The 19,307-nt window shown below is 41.0% G+C and overlaps 2 protein-coding genes across 6 annotated transcripts in view; one reads left to right on the top strand and one right to left on the bottom strand.

Annotated features, from left to right (window-relative positions):
- The window catches only part of GLB1 (galactosidase beta 1), a 39,933-nt gene extending 23,708 nt beyond the window's left edge, over positions 1–16,225 (top strand). Inside the window, exons 9-13 of one of the 5 annotated variants that reach the window (XR_012834042.1) lie at positions 9,859–10,021; positions 10,579–10,724; positions 14,472–14,811; positions 14,998–15,155; positions 15,785–16,225. Coding sequence is in view for 1 of the 5 variants with exons in the window: in XM_075745547.1 (XP_075601662.1) it covers positions 685–945 (261 nt within the window). In the remaining 4 variants the exon portion in view is untranslated. Of the gene's footprint in view, positions 1–684; positions 2,234–9,858; positions 10,022–10,578; positions 10,725–14,471; positions 15,156–15,784 lie in introns of those variants that run through there. The other 4 variants (XR_012834043.1, XR_012834040.1, XR_012834041.1 and 1 more) reach the window with 4 other exon arrangements.
- Positions 16,226–17,580: 1,355 nt separating this feature from the next.
- On the bottom strand, positions 17,581–18,757 carry CCR4 (C-C motif chemokine receptor 4). Its single transcript, XM_010303274.2, has one exon. The coding sequence runs from the start codon at positions 18,755–18,757 to the stop codon at positions 17,681–17,683; it is 1,077 nt and encodes a 358-aa protein (XP_010301576.1). The 3' UTR covers positions 17,581–17,680.
- Between the last annotated feature and the right edge of the window lie 550 nt (positions 18,758–19,307).

The following is a 19,307-nucleotide window of genomic DNA, read 5'->3' on the forward strand; positions in this document are numbered from 1 at the left end:
AAAAATCTGCATTTGCGTCACTTCAGTGTGTCTATTTTGTAGTGTATAAATGACTGTTTTGATTTTTTTTCTTTTTCCTCATGCCCAATCTTGTTTTATCTTTTGAACTTAATTTATTTATAATGTTATAATAATAATGTGTATTTTGAAATGGAACAAGGCATCTGGCTTTTGGGAAGGAATCTTAAAAGAGTTTCGTTTTCATGAAATCATGCAACAGGAAGGCACTACCATAATGTAATGATAATGTAGTCTTACACTTGTACAGACAGCCACAACAGAATTAGGAAATACTTTTTTCTTTTGTGAGTTCTTTCTCCTTTTAACAATCAGCTTCAAGCAAATACAGTTTTCAGGATTGCTTTGGTCTGAAACTTCATGCAAAATTCAGTGCCAGGAGCCTGCAAATCTGTTTTCTTAAGTATTGTCATATTTGGAATTACTGCAGTATTTGACTGCTTTCTTTTTAAATATTAATGATGCCTATAGCTCAACAGGGAATTTAGATTCTTTTGACTGTCATTAACATTTTCTTGAACAGATTTTCTATCCTTATATTCTATCAAACTGAAGGATGGAGGAAATTCAGTTACTATGTGAGGAGCGTTATGCTTAAAGCTATTTTGTCATTTGATCTCCATCAAATTATTAAAATGTCATTATTTTTTCTTTCTCTCTTAACAGGGGCAAATTTGGATCAATGGCTTTAATCTGGGTCGCTACTGGCCGGCCCGTGGTCCTCAGCTGACCCTTTTTGTTCCAAGGAATATACTTGTTTCATCTGTGCCGAACAACATAACAGTGTTGGAGCTGGAGCGTTCTCCTTGCAGCACCCAGGCATGCGAGATAGAATTTGTAGACAAACCGAATATCAATGCAACCACACAGTATGAAAATGATGCCCCTCAACTCTTTGTTAGAGACATATGGCTGAACCATCTATAATGATTTGACTATTTCCTTATCTTCCCCCACTTTGTTTCCGTTTCCGTCAAACCACACTTCCCCTTTTTAAAGGTTCAATGTTAATCAGTAAGTTGTTTAGCTGAGCCAACTTTTTAAATCCTTCAAGGACTTTTTATTTAAAATCTGCCATAGTTAAATAAGGAAATTCTCTTAAAAAATAAAAGCTGTCACCTTAGAATTTGCCTTGGACTGTGAAATTGAACTCAACTGGAAGATAACGTTTGCATCAGTTTAGTAAAAATGTAGTCCTTGTTAGGCTACTTACACTACACAAACCCTCTTACGCTTTTCTTTTTTACCATGTTTTGCAACTGGAGAGGAGCCTACAAAAGGGCTGCACAGTCCCACTAGCTTGCTGTTTACTCTTGTGGACTGGTAGGTCAGAGCTGCCCATACAGTAGATGCTTTCAGCTGATTTTATCATCTGGTTAATTGTCTGAAGGGGCTTACTGCCAACATTGAGCAGATATCTTTTTTATTTTTTTTTTTAGGTGGCTGTTTGGTTTTGGTTTTTTTTTTTTCTTTTCACCATCTCTGTGCAAGTGACCTTAGAAAAATTTCCATTGGTTTCTCACAGGAGCAGTGAGAACTGTGGAAGAGAGCGCTCAAATGTAAGTTGATCCAAACAGCACTAATGTGGAGGGACCTTGTAGTCTGCATCTGTCCCTTCTTGGAAAGCCAATTTAATGCTTCCTTTCTGCTGTCTCTGAAGACTTTAAGTAAATTGATAAGTACAAGGACATATGTAAAATTTAGCCTATTTTGTTTGGACCATAGCCTCTGATTAACCTGCCTGCAGGATGTAGTCTTAAAATAAGCCATTTTTCCTTTTAATGGATCCTTTTTCTTTTTGTTGGTGGTTTTTTTCCTTGTTGGTTTTTTTTTTTTTTTTCTTTTTTAACTCTAATGGGCCTGGAGTACCTGTTTTTCATAGGTCAGCACACCTTCAAATTGGAAGCCTTTAAGTTAAAGAATTTTAATTCTCTGGTTCAGTAATTCACACCTCTTGTTTTGTTCCAGTAAACTGATGATCTGTGTAAGTGCCTGATACTCGCAATGATGTACAATCTCTGTCAGTACAGCTGACTTTATACAACAAACTAAATCTTTTTTTTTAATTCTTATGGGTTTTATGTCAATCACACAAACTCCGTGGTGAGATTTAACAGCAAAAGCTTGAGACAATGGAATCAAGTATTTTCATAATCTGTGGTTTCTTACTTTGATTTTTGTCTGACATTATTAAAATGGTTCTTTAAAGATGAAATCCTTCCTGTGTTTGTTTGGGAAGGAAAAAGGGGGTGAGGAAAAGTTATGAGCAGTTACAGTATTAAAGGAGAAATGAGGTTGTAAAGTCTCTGTGGACAAGGAGTTCTTGTTGATGTCTGTCTTGTTTTCTGTGTTATGAAGACATGGTGGTTTAACCAGGCTGGCAGCTAAAACAACCACACAGTTGTTCGCTTACGCCCCCCAACTCCTTAGTGGGATGGGGAAGAGAATTAAAAAAAAAAAAAAAAAAAAAAAAAGTAAAACTTGTGGGTTGAGATAAAGACAGTTTAATATGACAGAAAAGGAAGATGATAATGATAAAAGAATATACAAAACAAGTGATGCACAGCACAATTTCTCACCACCTGAAGCCAGTTCAGCTAGTTCCTGAGCCGTGATCCCACCTCACAGCTAGCTTCCCCAGTTATATACTGAGCATGGCGTCGTATGGTATGGGCTGTCCCTTTGGTCAGCTGGGGTCAGCTGTCCCAACTGTGTCCCCTCTCAACTCCTTCTGCACCCCCAACCTCCTCACTGGTGGGGTGGGGTGAGAAGCAGAAGAGGCCTTGGCTCTGTGTAAGCACTGCTCAGCAGTAACGAAAACATCTCTGTGTTATCAACACTGTTTCCAGCGCAAATTCGAAACATAGCCCCCTACCAGCTACTATGAAAAAAATTAACTCTATCCCAGCCAAAACCAGCACAGAAGATGTGTGCAAAGCAAAGTAGTCATTATGGGCTGTGTGGACCCCATCGGTGCCAGCCTTTTCTGGGATGGACAATGCAAAAACTTATTTCTTAGCCAATGAGGGACTATTAGTGTCACCTGAGGAGACAGTGAAAAAGAGCACCACTCCCTTGAGTACCTACATCTCTGCTATGTGTTTGATGGGCTTTCAAACCACACACGTGCGGTTCACCTGAGGCAGAGAGCTTCTACTCTTAGATTCTCACCTCAGATGCGAAATCTAATGGCTGGGGGCTGCATGTGTTCTGCCCTGACCCCAGATTTGTGTCTTTTCTCGGCACCATCCCTATGCAGACCCCAGAACATGCTCTGCAAGCATTTTATTATGAAATATTAAATACCTCACAGCCAGGCCTTGAAAGTAAGGAATGGAACAGAAGTAGTGAAATAGCAGTTGTGGGTTTTGTGGCTTGAAGCATGCAGAATAGCAGTGCTATTTAGGTATTATTCCTCTATAACAGTTCAGTGTTTTAACAGCCAGGAGTATTTTTATTTTTCTGGCAGTTAGTGCTGTCAGTAGAGTGGAACCCCTAGCTCTTATTCTAACTTAATTTCATTTTACATTATACTTGTGAAAATGTAGTGTTATCCATGAGACTTTACTTTTTGCCGTAACTTTCTGTAATATTACAAGCAGAAAGGCTTTGCATTGAGGATTACAAACGTGCATCTGGTTAGATATAAGACTAGCAAGTACATGGAGAAAATAGGCTTAAAGTTTTTCAAGTAGGGCATTAACACACCTTGCCTATTTACTGCTTTCAGTGAAGTGATCTCTTGTCTACAGAAAGGAACTGGAAGTTGGAGCCCTAATTCCTAATCCTGGTGTACCTACATGAAAACACTGGTAGAGGTTGCCAAGCGGTGCAGTATTTAGGAGTATGCAGAAGGGAGGTCTCTGTGACAAGGGGCCTTCAGAGTACAGCACTACCAAGAACAACCTGCTGCTTTACCCAAGCATGTGCCTTGGGAGGGTCTTCTGCTCTGCCCGTGTCTCATACTGGGTCGCTGTGCCCACACCACTGCTGCTACTACATGGCTGGGGCTTATCCTAGGTTTCCTAGCCTTGGCATGCAGTCTTCCGGGCACTCGATATGTGATACAAAATGAGACAGCAAGCAGACATTTGGTCCTTTGCAGTCTTGAGTAGGTCAGTTATTTTAACCTATCCTCAAATGTGGTTCTATCATCCGTGTCTAGGGGTGGAAATGAAATCAGAATGAAACCTTCTGACTGAAGGCCAAATGCATGGGAGAAGAGCGGCTGTGGGGAGTTCGCTGGCTCACCTTGACCATGTTTCAGTTTGGTTTTGAAAGGGCATGATGTGAAAACATTGTCAGATCCCTGGTCAGTATCTGTGGTGTAGCTGTGTGATCTGTTCCAGATGCTGAAGCTCAATGGGATGGTCTGTCTGGTGGAGCCAGCTGCTTCCTGAAGGCATGGCAAGAAGGAACATTCCTAATGCTAAAACTGTGGCTCTTCAAATGCTCAGCCCTACCTTGGGAATTTGCAAGTGCTTTTCTGGCATAGCAGCTGAATAACGGGCACAGTGTTTGCTTTGAGCAGACCGGTGCAAACCTGGTATTTAGTCAGAATCAGGCTGTAAGAAGTGGAGTTTTTACACTGATCCCATCTGGAAGGTAGGTGTGATCTTCTCAATTCTGTAGGGGAGTGCCATTTGAAATCTGCCCTTAGACTGTAGCTGTAGGGGCTCAGCTTAGCGCAGGTATTTTTTCCAGCCGTGGAGTGAGGTTTATAAGCTTAGACTGCAATCCTGCCTATGCATGAATGAAGGCCTTTTAAATGTGATTACCCAGACGAATGAGCAAGTAGGTGAACATGAACTGGTGAACAGTATGCAGTATGCAGTTGAATTCTCTTTCTTGACCTATGTTTGATATGACTCTTTCCCTTATATTCATAACATAATTACGGTTTGTGAGAGATGATCTAGCCGTATGCCTCTCTACCCTAAGCCAATGTCATCTGTATCTAAAGTATTCCCAGTGTATTTGTTTAACCTGTTCTTCAGAGTTTCCTGTGACGGAGACCTGAGATTTCCCTAGTCAAGCTAGTCTAGTGTTTACTGTTAGGAAACTTGTCGACAGCTAACTGAAGTCTTCGTTGCTGTATGTAAGCCAGTTATCAGTTTCCCTGTCCACAGCCAACATGAAGTATTGTCTTTGTGGTCTGAAACTTTTTTGTGCCCTATTATCTTCTTATCTCCCTGATGCACTGGATTTACAGAAATTTTAAGAGGTGCAGAGCACCATAGAGAAGACTCAGCAAGGATGTGTAAGGGTGAGGAGGTTCTGAATGATCTGGCCCAGGTGCTGCAGCAGCTTTTTGTTTTTGGAAGAAATGACTGAGTTGCAAGAAAGCTGTCTTACAGGCCAGGAGTTAAAAGCATGGTAGCCAGCCTCGAGGTCCTGGCTGGAAGATTGCATGACAAAGGGAACTGAAAACTACAGAAGAATGAGATCTGCTTTAATGGTTCTCCTTCAACGAGAAGGCAAAACTGGGCAGGAAGAGATGATCTTGAGACTTGATGCAAAGGGCTGAATAGAAAAATGTTGGAAAACATGTCACGGGGATCTTTGCCATGCTTTGGCTGAATAAAATACATAAGTTTAAAAATCCCTTTTCATAAGGTATTTTCTGTGGCTTGTTATGTTATCAAAGATGAGAGTAGTGAACTAGAGTCCCTAGCTTTGGGGGGACTTGAAGTCTTGAAAGTGTGCGTTACCTAGAAGAGGTTTCACAGAACCAGTGCTAGTTTCAGGCCCTTGGTAATGCAACCTTCTTTCAGTAGGATATATGGTCTTTGTGGCCAAGGAATCAGCAACATACTTAATTCCTGGTTTGGACTTTAGCATATACACCTGTCCCTCAGGAGCTGAGTATATAGATGGGACTCTAAAGTCAGGGTCTTAGGAAGGTGTCACTTTGTAGTATTTTAATGAGCAGCACAGTCTCGCTCATGAAACTCCCCAGCATGTGTTCATAGCAGACTCTGCAAGCATCTCAATAAGGTCACTATCTTGCACTTTGGTAATGTGCTTACAGCTGCATGACTGTAATTTAGCCTTTTTATTTTTTATTTTTTATTTTTTTTGTTTTCTACACAAGGGGGAAAAAAGACTCCCTAATGGATTTGGGAATTGAGTTTGAAACACCAACAGAAAGGACCTTTGTTAAGTTCAGTGGTTCTGTTGAATACTGGTGCAAATCCAGTAGGAAAATGCAGCCAGTATCTATGGTTCGATGGTTTGAAAGGATTTTTCTATTGTTCTTCAGTCTGTGTAAGCATATACACTATTTTTTTTTTTAAACTTGGTGCTTGTATACTAATATTAACTGAGTATTGTCAGCGTTGTCTGTGTTTGTGGGTCAGACTACAGACCTGAGCACAACATGGGGAAATGCCTCACAATTGTTATGCATCCCCCTAATGCTATAGCTAAGAAATTATTCTTCTCTGTTTTCTGTTTTATTCTTCCTTAAGTCTTGCTGGCTCTTCCTCTCATACTAGAAAAGTCTTACATGTAAAGATGCTCGAGAAATTTCCTTCAGTATGTCTTTCATTGTCTGAAGTGGGGTTGATTCTCCCTTCCACCCATCCATCCTAGTTTGCATGCTGCTAGGAAAATGCCTTTGCTTCCAGCTTGCTTATACCTTTCTCCTTTCTTCCAAATCCCACTCAGAAGTTCTTTTCACAAGTCCCACAATTCTTGGTCAGGTGCACAGAGTGAATACTCTCTGTGGATGTCTAGTCTAAATTTAAGCCAGAAGTCTCCCCTGGTTGTGGACTTCTTCAGTAGCACTCTCCAAAGCACTGGCCTTGGGAGAAGGTGAATGGCTTTGTGTTGTGTGTGGTGGCTGCAGGATCTGGCCGTGTTCCTATGCTACAGGTGAAGGGGTCTTCTGAAGCATAGGTAGAATTGTTGAGGAGGGGGAGGAAAAGAAACTAATAGCTTACTCTTAACCTTCCTCGTGCTCTGTTGCTGAGCTTCATACTGTAACCTTTCTCCTGTTTAGTGAAAATTTTAGTTGCTGTTTTCACAGCAGGCACATATGGGATAAGAAAGAAGCTACACAGAAGGAAAATTTGCACTCCTTTCTTGCCTCGTCCGTGTTAAATTTTATTTCTGGATGTTGAAACACTCCACTATGCCAGCGAGGCATCTCAGAAGACTAGGCTCTGAGAGATCGGTCTGGATCCTGCACACACTCGACATACCTTCTTTCAAGCTTTCTGATTACCTTTTTTCCCCTCAGTTTTAGGATGTGGTTTGAATAATGACTCGTGAATAGGTAGATCTGGTGTGCTGAAGAACCTGAGAAACTAGTCCTGAACTCATGAGGGTTTAGCATGGTTTCCTGCAAAATTTTGCCAAAGCAGTGACTTCTGCTACAGTGCATTTCTATGTTGCTCTTTTGGTCCTTTGATCCAGAGCAGTATCTACTTCAAAATCTGAAATTTAAACAATGCCAGTCTTTTGACTACAGCCAAATGTAGACAACTGCAGATGTGTCTATTTAAAGCACTGACTCTACCTAGCCCGTGTTGGAATAGAAGAAAATTGCTGCTGGTTAGTATCTGCTGAAGCAGCTCTTTTTATTACTTTTTCATGTCTAACCTCTCAGGTCTGTTTGGACTCAAAGGCTTCAGAGATGTTGAAGAAAACCTAGAGCTTCTACAGATCCTTTCTAATTTTAACTGTCTGACACCAAGACAGTTGGTGGTTTAGTATTAGCCAAATTTTGGACTCCTCTTAATGCCTTTTGTTGGGAAAAAAAGGGACACACCTCACCCCACCACCGCTCCAAAATTGAGCTTGGTCACCCATCCTAGGAAATAAAGACACTTTGGACAGAAGGTGCCAGTAATTCAGATGCTAGAGTAGAATGAAGTTTGAAGTTTGTTTCTCCTTTGTACTGTACCTACAGTGCTAAAACAGGGGATGTTTAAGCACTATGGAGACACGAGCAAACAAGAATATTCAGTGTTACAAAACATGATCTGGATGAGAAGCCTTGTGAAGACATGTGAGAAAGCATAATAATGTGTCAGACAAATAGTGGGTTGTTTGCTGTGTTTTTTTAATATTTTTTTTCTTTTTTCAAACCCAAGCAAGTTGGCAGTGAACAGGGGAAAGAAAATAATTTCCCATTTGGTGCCTCCAGCCACAATGAACCAGCTATAGTCTGTGGCCTTGCATCTCACTGAACTGGCAAAGGTGAATGATGCTGAGCTCTTTAGTTTTCAGATTTTCATAGCTAAAAGCGGAAAAATTTACATCAAAGAAAGGAAATGAACTGGGGTGAAGTTTCAGCTCTCCTGGCTGGATGTGCAGGGTGGGGACAATATATCTAAATCCTAACAAAAATCCACCTAACCACAAGGCTGCGAGTACCCTTTAGCTCTGCTGGTACGTGCTCCCCAACTGCTTATCACCATCTTGTCTTCCATTTTACCCTTGCAATTCAAGGTAGAAACTATGCTTTTTCTGACAGTCCTTGATATGTATTGCATGTTTTCAGTTGTTCACAAAATAATAAGGCTTGCTGATGCCTGGTTTGGTTTCACTATGGTTTCTGGTGAGCAAGTATCTTCTTCAGAATTACAACCACACTGTTGTACTTGTCCTCCAAGGTGGGTGAAAGAACATTCAGAGGTTCCCACCGTTTCTTCTCTTTCTGTGTAATGAGTTTGTCACGAGTCTGCCGCACTGGCGCGGCACATGGGAACGCTCTTGTCTCAGAGGCTGAGGGCTTTGAAAATACACAGAGCTCAGCTCATATTTGTTGTCTTAGTTTTCTTTTTCTCATTTTATAAAAGTGTATTTTTTTCATATAAGAATAATAGTACTGAGTTGGACTAAGGTCTGTCTAGCCCTGTATGAAGGTGAGCATATCTGATCATCTCTTTCTGAATTTCAGCACCCGAAACTTTCAGGTGAAGTCTTTTCTTCTTACTAAGTTGAACTGGAATTTCAATGCTTTTAAAGTCTTTTCAGTGGAAGAGACTCAGCTTTGACTGCTGATTCAGCTGCTCGCTCACCGTGACTCAGTTTGCAAAAAAAGCCCTGAACTCTAAAGCTCACACTCCGCAATGTAAACTAGTGTACAACAATTGAAATTATTTAAAAGCATCAGCTCTCTTTTAACAACCTGGGTCTGTGCTCCACAGTGTATTTTGATTTTGGGTCTTGCTTACTTATTGTCAGGCTGTATGCCTTTTGATGTGAAAATGTGATGCTGGTTTGACTTGGAAAGAATGTTCCTGTTCTTATGAAGTATTTAGTTTTTTCCCGCTACCTGTTTTAGCGTGTTCATGCAAATTGGTGAAACCCCCTGCTGATTACAAATGTCAAAATGTGAAGTAAATCAGGCAAGCAAGTCTATAAGGGGTAAGTGTTTTGTCTGCAAATGTTCATGATTCAGGACAACAATCACCCATTGTCTGAGAAACATTACAAAGAAATTGCTCAAAACCAAAGGTGGATTTTTTTCTTGGTGGGTTTTTGAGGTTTTTTTAGAATAATGCATTATGAAGTTGTTTTCATGTTCTGTGGAAGGAGATGGAACTTTTTGGGCTGTGAGTGAAAGAATATGCATGGTTCTTGATGTCTTGAGACAAGGCAAGAAATCTAGCAACAAATACACAAATTTTTGTCTCTATAATAATAAATACTTAGTTTCGTTGCAGTACTTTTCATCTGCAAAATGCTTTGTGTTACAAAGGAGGGAAGAGTCTTGATTTCCATGTAGCAGATGCAATAGTTGAATTGACCGAGATCCCTGGCAAAGCTGAAAACAGCACCTTAAAAAATGCACTTTTTTGTTGGTTTTGTTTGGTTTTGTTTCTCCAGGGAGAAGTAAAGGATAAGGGTGCTACAGTCTCTTCTGGGCATATCAACTCTGGTTGATAGGTAGTGATCGATATGCTTTGGCTACTTCTGCCTGGTTGAAGTCTGCAGCCCAATATGAGAAGGAAACCAGTGCAAACAGTAGAAGCCATCTAGTAAGATGCAAGTAATAAAATGTGAGGTTTTTTTCCTAAGCACAAGCATTGTCTGCACAAACATGACTGGGACCAGTTGTGTTCCGCCCCCGTGCACCGCAGTCTGTCTGTGTGGGACTCTCTGCGTTTGCTGTCACAAAGGAGAAGCGCCCTTTCGTTCAAAGGACATGTCTGGCTGGTGGGTCTGTACAAGGTCTCACATACCTGGTCCTCAACTGCTGCTCTTGTTGGAGTAGACACATCTAGCTTGTGCCATTTACTGACTACACAGACGTGGCTTTTGCTGTGAGGTATCTCACTGATATTATTATTATTATTATTATTATTATTATTATTATTATTATTATTATTATTTTCTGTGTTTTGTTTTGCTTTTGCCAAAGCAGTAACTTTGTGGGATCTTGTGACCTCAGGTCTAGAAAACATGGCAGATTCTGTTAGGAAGTATCACTAAAATGTTGATACTAGCTACATATTTGCTCCATTATTAGGGAGTGTCAGCTTTTGTACAGCTATTTCTGTGGAAGTAGTTGACGTTTCTAGAGCTCTTTTTACATTTTTTTTCTAGGAACCTGGAAGCCTATACATACCCAGTGGTTTATGTTGGCATGACCGTTCATGAATTGGGCATGTGCCCTCCTGAAAATCCAGGCCACATTCTGTCCTATCATATTATGACTGAGTTTTTTTATTGTGAAAAAGGTGAAAGAAAAGGTGAGCTTTTTTTTTCTGCTTATGACACAATTAGTAGTTACCCTGCATCCGTACAAACCCATTCCTGGAATTAAAAAAACCAAAAAATAAAAACCAACAAAACCACCACTTCACCCCCCAAAAAAAAAACCCCAAAAGGCACAGAAAAATTCTGCAGAATCTTGGGTATCTAGTGTTGACCTTGCTTTTTCCAGAACCTGACATAAATAGTTAAATAATTATCACTTAAGAGTTGACCTTTAATAAATACTAATTTGAGGTTCAATCATATATATTTTATTCACATATTCCCATTTTGATAGAGTCTATAAAACACTGTAGCTTTTTACACTCTAGAAGCAACAAAAGTTCATTTGCTAGTCAGTACATGTAAAAAAAAAAAAAAAAAACACAACAAACCCCCGCTTTTCTGTCTGGTGGTCTTCTACAGTAACGTTCATCACTTCACTAAAATTTTGCTTCTAATGCTCGCTTTTTTCTGAATTCTGGCACGTTCCTATGGGTATGTGGAATAAGCTACTGATTGAGCAATGTGGTAGATTTATTCTATTGAAGTCGTTAACAGAAAATGTGTTCAATAAGGCAAATCCATGAGTTCTTTCTACAATTTTTGGTTACATGAGGACTTTTGAAATTATTTCCCCATCAGAATAAAATTTTATTAAGAATTCAGAGCAGAAATAATGAAATATTTGATTTCAATAATGTTGAAAAATTGGCTGCGCTTACTCTAAAATAGTTTTAATCTGAAGCTGAAACAAAATGCAAACAGTAACTTGGGGTTAAAAGGTCTCGATCTGCCAATGCAGCTGCCACCAAACATCTGTTCTCTCCAGTGTTCAGATTTTCATGAAACTGCCTCTTCAAATGCAAAATGCTCTGCCAGGGTAGTCACCAGACAGGCGTCCTACTTGCATGACCGCTGCGTGCAGAGAATGTGAGCTTAAGCTGGCAAGGAAATGAATGGATTTGCTCTCAACTCCATGTGACTGTGGGCGAGGAGGTTGTGGCATGCACCATGCATATGCATTCATGCAAAAAGCCAGGAGCAGATGGGAGCCAGCCTCCCTATGGGGGTATTTTGGGGGTTCCCTAATATTTCTGAGGAAAGGAAGCGAGTACTGACCTGCATTATGCAAGGACGGGTTGGTGAAGCAGAACTGAGGAGAAACCAGCCTAAATCCAAACTTCCTTTTTCTGTCCATTTGTAAACTCTTCAGCCACTTCTCTGTAGTGTTGCAGGGTTTTGTGTGACACCTCGTGCTACGGGTTTCACTCTTCTAGAAAGCGTAAACAAGATTTTTGTTAGCAAGGGCAGACCTGTGCTCTGCAGTTTCTCAGCATTGTTTCTCTGCAGGGCCTGCAGATAACATCGTTGTTCCCTGCAATCAACCAGCCTTATTTTCTTTCCATTCCTGGTGCTTGTGAATGAGCAACAAGGGCGTAAGCAATAGGAGAAGCCATCCTTCTCTTTTTTTCTCTACGTGTGTAAAAACACCCTTCCACATACTTTGCTGGCAGAAAAGACCAGTCAGTCTGCAGTCATGGTCTTGTCAAACTTCAGTTTGCCAGCTATGAGCAAGTACAGAGATCAGTTGTGGTCTTTCTTCACTTTGATTAAATGACTACTAGCTGGTACTGCTCTTTCTATTTGTGTGTGATAGCTACAGGTTGAAAGTCAGGGAGGGACCCTCTCTTTGATCTACCTGCCCAAACTACAATACTTCTGAGGAGATATTTTGAGGGGTGCAAAGTTCCTGTGCAAAATGTTTTTCATGCAGGCATGTCCACCCGTTGTTGCAATCACTGTCCCACATACAAAAGTCTCTTCCTAAATTTGGCTACTTGGAGCTTCTTAGAAAATGCTGATCAAATGCCACTGACCTCTTTTGAGCAGACGAGTAGATCTGATAATGTCAGTCTTCATTCAGTCTTTGTTGTCTTACGGATTGCTAGCAGCACTGAGAGTGCTTTTTATGAGTGTTTCATATCTGTGGAAACAGATCAGATTCTGGCAGATCAGATTCTTGATTACCTGCTATAGTTGTTAAAAGCAAAAGCAAGGAAACAAACATCTTCTTGGAATTTTAAAAATTTCTCAGTGCCTTAGCAGTTTTTATCTTGCAACACCTGAAATCATAAAGAGCTTGCAGAGTGCAGTTACTGAGCTGCATATGCTGAACACATGCTGTTACTCAGAAACAAGAAGCTAAAACCCAGAGAAACTTCAACATTTCCAAGATGACTTGAAATAAAAAAAAAAAAAAAAAAACCTCCAACACAAAAACTAAAGGAGTATGATACACTGATAAATCATGTATTTGTGCTGCGTTTACACAGAGAACGAATTTTTTCTCTCGCAGGAACTTTTTATTGGAAAATGGCGTTAGCTGGTCATCTTCATCCACATATCTCCAGATACCCTTCACATTAACCTGTGGTTGTCCTCGCAGAACCTAGATCCAGATGGGGACTTTCCTGGCTGCGCCATTTCAGATTTGGCTACCAGAAAGGGCACAGTGTGGGCGGCTTTTACCTCGAGTCCCTCTCACAAAGCTGAAATGTGAATCGTCCCCAAGGAGAAATAGGAGGGCCCTGGGATTCTGTCAAAATTGTACATTGTGCTCATAATATCTGAGCTCTTGCTCTGTGCCTCTGCTCCCCTAGCTATAACACAGAAGCTTTTTTAAAAAATAAGGTCAAGTGGCTAGTGATGCAGAAGAGCAGACATTAATTACTCATTTCAGTAGAGATATCATATGCTACCATTTCTGAGAGTTCAAAGGAGGATCAGAAATAAATTAAGACAGAAGCCTGAGCGTGGCCTGTGAGCTGAGGACATGAGGGATATGTGGAGGGATATGCTCTGCCAAGGGAAAGAGAACAGCAGCATTGGTCAGTCATGCCAGTGCTCCATCGAAGAGTTGGCAGAGGACTTGCATTTTGCTGGTCTGGAACAGACAAAGGGCTTTTCCACTTTTGAGCCTCATTTCTGTGAGAAGTGTCTTTGACTCAATGACTGTCCCACAAGATCGGATTTTGTTGATTTTTCTGATGGATGTTGCTGCTGAATGATTGTGAAAAAGAAAATCATCCTGGTAGCATCTAACTTGGTGTCTCCTCATTGAAAAATCTATCAATCTGCTCCATTAGGAGTAATTTCTCCATGACTGCCAGTGGTACCTGCATGCAACATTGCTGTGTTACAGTAAGATGACTGCAGATAACGACCAGTACTACATCTCCTTTGAATGGTCTTATCAGTTATGCAAATGCTAGAAATCTCACCGCAGTTATACTGACTATTTATTTCCAGTCTCCTACTTAAAAGCTTCTTTCATGCCTACAGTAGTGAAGTCCTTTTGAGCTCTGTAGGCATTGCCTTAAGCACCATTTTAATGATAATTTTGAATGACATTGCTAAAATGTTCTTGATTTCTAACTGTAAATCAAGTCAAATGGAGATATATGCAGAAGAGATGGGAGTTGATGAGGCTGGTCTCTGGCTGTGTTGAGAGAGATGTTGGCTAAAACTGGAAACCATTAAGAGCTCCTGGAGGAAAATGTGTGAGTGTAGATCCCTGCTGGCAGTCTAAGACTGGAAGCGTCCTGGTAACAGAGGAGCACTGTAGTGCCTGTTGAATTGCACTGTCCTTCAGACCAGGTGTGTGGAGCTGGTGCTGGGGCAGTGGCAAGCAGTGTAATAGTGTAGGAAGGAGAATAGCAATTCCTTATTTTTTTTTCCAGGACTGGCGCTCAGACTGAGAGGAGCAGATTGAGAGGAGGCTGCTGACCATGCTGGTGCTTCTGCACAATCAAAAGGGATGAAGCTGTCTTCCAGAGTAAAAGATAAGCGTGTAATTCAGCTTTATGTTTAGGAAGTGACTGTGGTGGCCCAAGCGCTGTATGAAACAAGCCAACTAACTTGTTTTTACCTTTTCATCATTATTTATATTTAATATAATTAAGCTGATTATTTTTTCCCCTTGTCTACCTTTCTATGGCAGCTTAGCTCAACTGAAGAGAGGATAGAGGCTGGCCTTCCAAGGAACCCTGATGTAGAAGTGTGGGTTTACAAATGAGTCAAGTGAGCTTTGCTTCACTCACGTATCTATCCATTCTCTTTCATGGTTCAGTAGGTCTGCTCATACCATCAGTCATTGCTTGGAAACTCTTGTTCAGCTAAAATAACACCTTTGGTCAACTGACGTTTTGAAAATCCCTGGTTTATATTTGTTTATGTTAATACTATTATCTCGTCCTTTCTCTTCAGCAGATTTCAAAGCTGTCTCTCAAAAGAGGAGTAACATTATCTGCTGTAGGTCGGTGCATGGGGGAAGAAGGTTTGCTCCAGGTGACAGAGAGGACAAAACCACCCACGTTTGTGAGTTCCAGTCCCAGGACCTGGATTCCTGAGCCCATCGCTTAAAGGTGAGCTCCCCCTTGCACCCAATTCAGCAAACTCGCTCAGAGCACAAGTTTGAGCTCGGTTGCTCATCCAGCACACGCATTGAGTAGCTGGGAGGACTGGAAGAGGTTATTTGGGCAGAGAAACAAGGACAATGTTCGCCCCGGGGAGCTCTGGCTGCACCAGGCACCCTCTGCACCAAAGGCACATGTGCACAGGCTGTGGGGCACAAAGCCGAGCAGCGTTGTGAAGCACCTTTGAGTTTTGTGTGGAAAAGGGGCTTTACGCTAGCTCCGTTTATGGCAATGCTGCACGGCTTCTGGGTGCGGCCCGTTAATTCCACACATGAGCAGATTCGGCATCCTCCCCCACCACAGGGTGTGTGCCCAGAGCTGGACCAGCCTGTGAGCTGCTGGCCGTCTCGGTGCCATTCCTCTACACCACTCTTAGCCCTGGACCTCACTTATCTCATGGTTGTCAAGAGCCTACGGCTTGCTTTTTGCTTGCTGACCATCATTTTTTGCCAGGCCAGCACAGGCAGCCCTTCCCCTGGTCTGGAAAGCAAGGTTTCTCAAAAGGACCCGTTTATTCTCACTGACTAGAAGGATCACCAAGAAAAAAATATAACTATGGTGCACTGTCTGGCTTCCAGGTTAGTCTGTGCACTTGACCGATGAATAGCTCAGAAGTTGACAGTGCCTGTGCCATCAGAATCACATCTGTGAGGACAATGTGCCGTGCCAGCTTGGGACTGACATGTCGGTGGGTTCACTGACATCCATGAGCCTTTGAAGCACCTGACACTTGCCATTTATCTTCCTCTTCCTTTTCAAACTAAGTAATGGATGGCTTAACCCACCCCTTGCAGTAGTTTTTTCCAACTGATATTACTCAGTGGCTTGTAAAGTTTTGAGTAGCAAGAATTTTTAGTCTTTTTATTGGGAAGGAAGACACTTTCTTACCACAAGTGATCTCTTCCACAGCTATCCTCATTATCTGCATTAATGCAGATCCTTGCTTGTCAGCCTCAACGAGCTGCTAATGGTAACGCATTCCCAAAATTAATTACGATGGAGATGTGTGTGCATGAGTATTTAAGTGTGCTGCTTTTTATTTTGAGGCTTGTATTACGAGAGAGGTCACACAGAGGTGAACTTCCACTTGACGTTTCTTGTTTAGAGTGATGAGAACAATGGCACTACAATATTTTTCACATTTCTTCTCCAGCCCTTTCCTGACGCATTTTAATGTCTTGTCTGCTTCATGCCTGAGAGTTGAGCAGGCACTTTGTTATTGACAGCTTAAGGAAAATAGAAGTCTTCCTGCTGAACGGTTGTCATCCAGCAAAAAGACACACCAGAAATATCTTCCAATATGTATTTTTCAACTCTTACTTTGTCTGCTACCACATTACTGATTTTTGCCTCTTTTTAAATTATTTTTGTGCCAAAATCTAAACATTGCTGTGTGAGTTTCCTTCCCATTCTACATCTCTGATTAATATTGTATAGAGCTGTGAGTGGCTACCAGGGCATCACGCTCTTTGCATTTTGCTGTTATCAAATGCTAGGATTCTTTGTGTGGTTTCTAAATGATGGCAGACCGTTTCTGCACAATCTCTGTTTTTACTTTCTTTTGTTTTGCCAGATACATCTCCAATGAATGAAAATTGAGTCTTGGGGCTTAGGTACTTTTGGAACAAAGAACATTCACTTTAAAAGATACACTTTTAATGAAGGTGCTTCAAATTTATTCACATATGCTGGAAAATATTTTTTTAAAAAAACTTTTATTCAAAAATATTTTGAATATTTTCTATGTAAATTAAAATACAGAATTGCTGTCCTGAGTTACAGTGATAAAGTAATTCAAAGTGTCTATATATAGGTATATACACCTACACATAGACATATGTGGCAACTTGGATACCTATGAGAAAACGTGTCTGTAACAGAACGTAATGCATTTGCTTTGCGTCTTTGTACACATAAAGAATACGTTTTGTGTCCTTTTCCTTAGTGACAGAGGGTGTAACCTCTACCCGAGATGAAACATTTAACCGTAGCTGGTACTGTTAATAGCTTGCTAAAAGTCAGAGCAAACAAGACCTACACAGATCAACTGTAGAATAAAAAAATATGGTAATAACCATCCTTCTTGAATAAATGAATATATTTTCCAAATGCCCATGCTGATGACAAGCAGCTGTCTCTCCTCTGCCCCTCCATGCAGGCCAACCTCCGTCTCGATGCTGCTGAAAGAGATGCAGCACGGTGCAGTGCTTTGCGGAGAGCTGAGGCTGCTGTTACATCTGAGCAGTGATTTGTAATCACAGCAGATAAAACTTGCATGTCCATCTCCCACGTTTCACATCTAGGATACCTTCTGTCATAATATTCAGAAAATCTAGAGGCAGAAATGAAAGCTGAATTAAGTAGTTATCCGGCACTAGCTTATTGTTAAATTCATGTGCATTTGCTTAGCTTTTCAACGTTCCTGCTTTTGTCAGTTTGCTTGCTGGTGAGTTCAGTGGTTGGTCTGAAACACATTACAGAGCGTCTTGATCCCCCGTAGATTGTGTGTGGAATGAACCAGTAGATTCAGTGTGGTAAGTGATGTGAACGCCACACCACTTGCAAAAATCTCCAGGTAGCCGCCAGTTCTTAAAGAGCATCTTCAGGTACTTCTTAAATTTTTCCCCCATGAAGAAGTAGATGACTGGATTGAGGCAACAGTGAAAAAGGCCGAGGATTTCTGTTACCTGGAAAGCATAGTCCAGATTCCTGCTCACTTGACAGTCTCTAATGACTCCCGTAATTTCCAGCAGTTGCAAGAAAATAACAATGTTGTAAGGGGTCCAAAAGAAGAAAAACATGATCATGACAGCAAAGATCATCCTCACAGCCTTATTCTTTTTCTCATTTCTACAGTGAACTAATGTTTTAATGATCATGGAGTAGCAAAATGTCATAACTATAAAAGGGATTAGGAGCCCTAAAATGTTGATTTCCAAAGTAGAAAAAAGTTTCCATGTTGTGAAATTGCCTGGGTATCTTGACTTGCAGGTAGTATAATTATGTTCGTTAAAAGATTCTTTAAATACAAGTTCTGGAAATGAGGCTGAAAGAGCTACTAGCCATACAACAAGGCTAGTAATCAAGCCATGGAAGGCAGTCCTTGCTTTCAAGGAAAACACTGCACGAACAATTGCCAGGTATCTGTCTATGCTCATAAGCATAATAAAAAATATCCCACTGTAAAACCCAACCAGGTAGATCCACGAAATGATTTTACACCAGGGAGTTCCAAAAACCCATTGGTCTATTGTGAAATAAGACCAGAATGGCAAGGATAAAACAAAGAGCAAATCTGAGATGGCAAGGTTTAGTAGGTACACATCAGTCATGCTCTTCAGCCTCTTGTATTTGAAGAGGACCACAATGACCAGAATGTTTCCCGTGAGCCCGACCAGGAATACAAGGGTATACAGAACAGGGAGGAAGGAGGCTGCAAACCTCTTGACGCTTTCCTTACTGCATGGTTTTGGAGCATCGTTATAATTATCATAATAGTCATAAAAGGTTGAGATTTCAACTTCAAAGGACTCTGTACTTGAAGAAGTCATGGTTTTTTCCCCAGTTCCTGAGAAGGAAAAAATATAAAAATGTCAGTGACTTCCAGCGCGTGAAGAACGCGTGGTTACTCCGCGTGCCTGAATCACTAGCAATGACTAACTTGCAGTTCCAGTGCACTTCTCATTATAGGTTTTCAAACACTATTTGAGCGTTATGGGATGCATATGCACATTTGCAAAATGTACTTTCTTTAACATGTGAGTGCTTAGACCTTGCAACACTGTGCAAATTGGATGCCAAGCGCACAGAACACTGTTCAAATGGTGGAGAGGAAAGCAAATAGGGATGAAAGATACGGACCACAGATATCAAATCAGAGGGGGATAAATCCTGCGTGGAATTAAATAAAAAGCAAAGCCACTATTCATAGCAGTTCAGGATTTCACTGATCTTTCCAATCAGGCAAAAATCACCATAAGACAACAGTAATAAAAATGCATCTGACTGTTCCTTCTAATGAAATTACGCTTACTGAAAGTTCACATGAGTTTTCAGTAAGTGCTGTTTTCAGTGGTAAACGAATAACAGGAATTTGTCATT

The sequence above is a fragment of the Balearica regulorum genome, chromosome 2 (genome assembly GCF_011004875.1).
Source record: "Balearica regulorum gibbericeps isolate bBalReg1 chromosome 2, bBalReg1.pri, whole genome shotgun sequence".
Lineage (NCBI taxonomy): Eukaryota > Metazoa > Chordata > Aves > Gruiformes > Gruidae > Balearica > Balearica regulorum.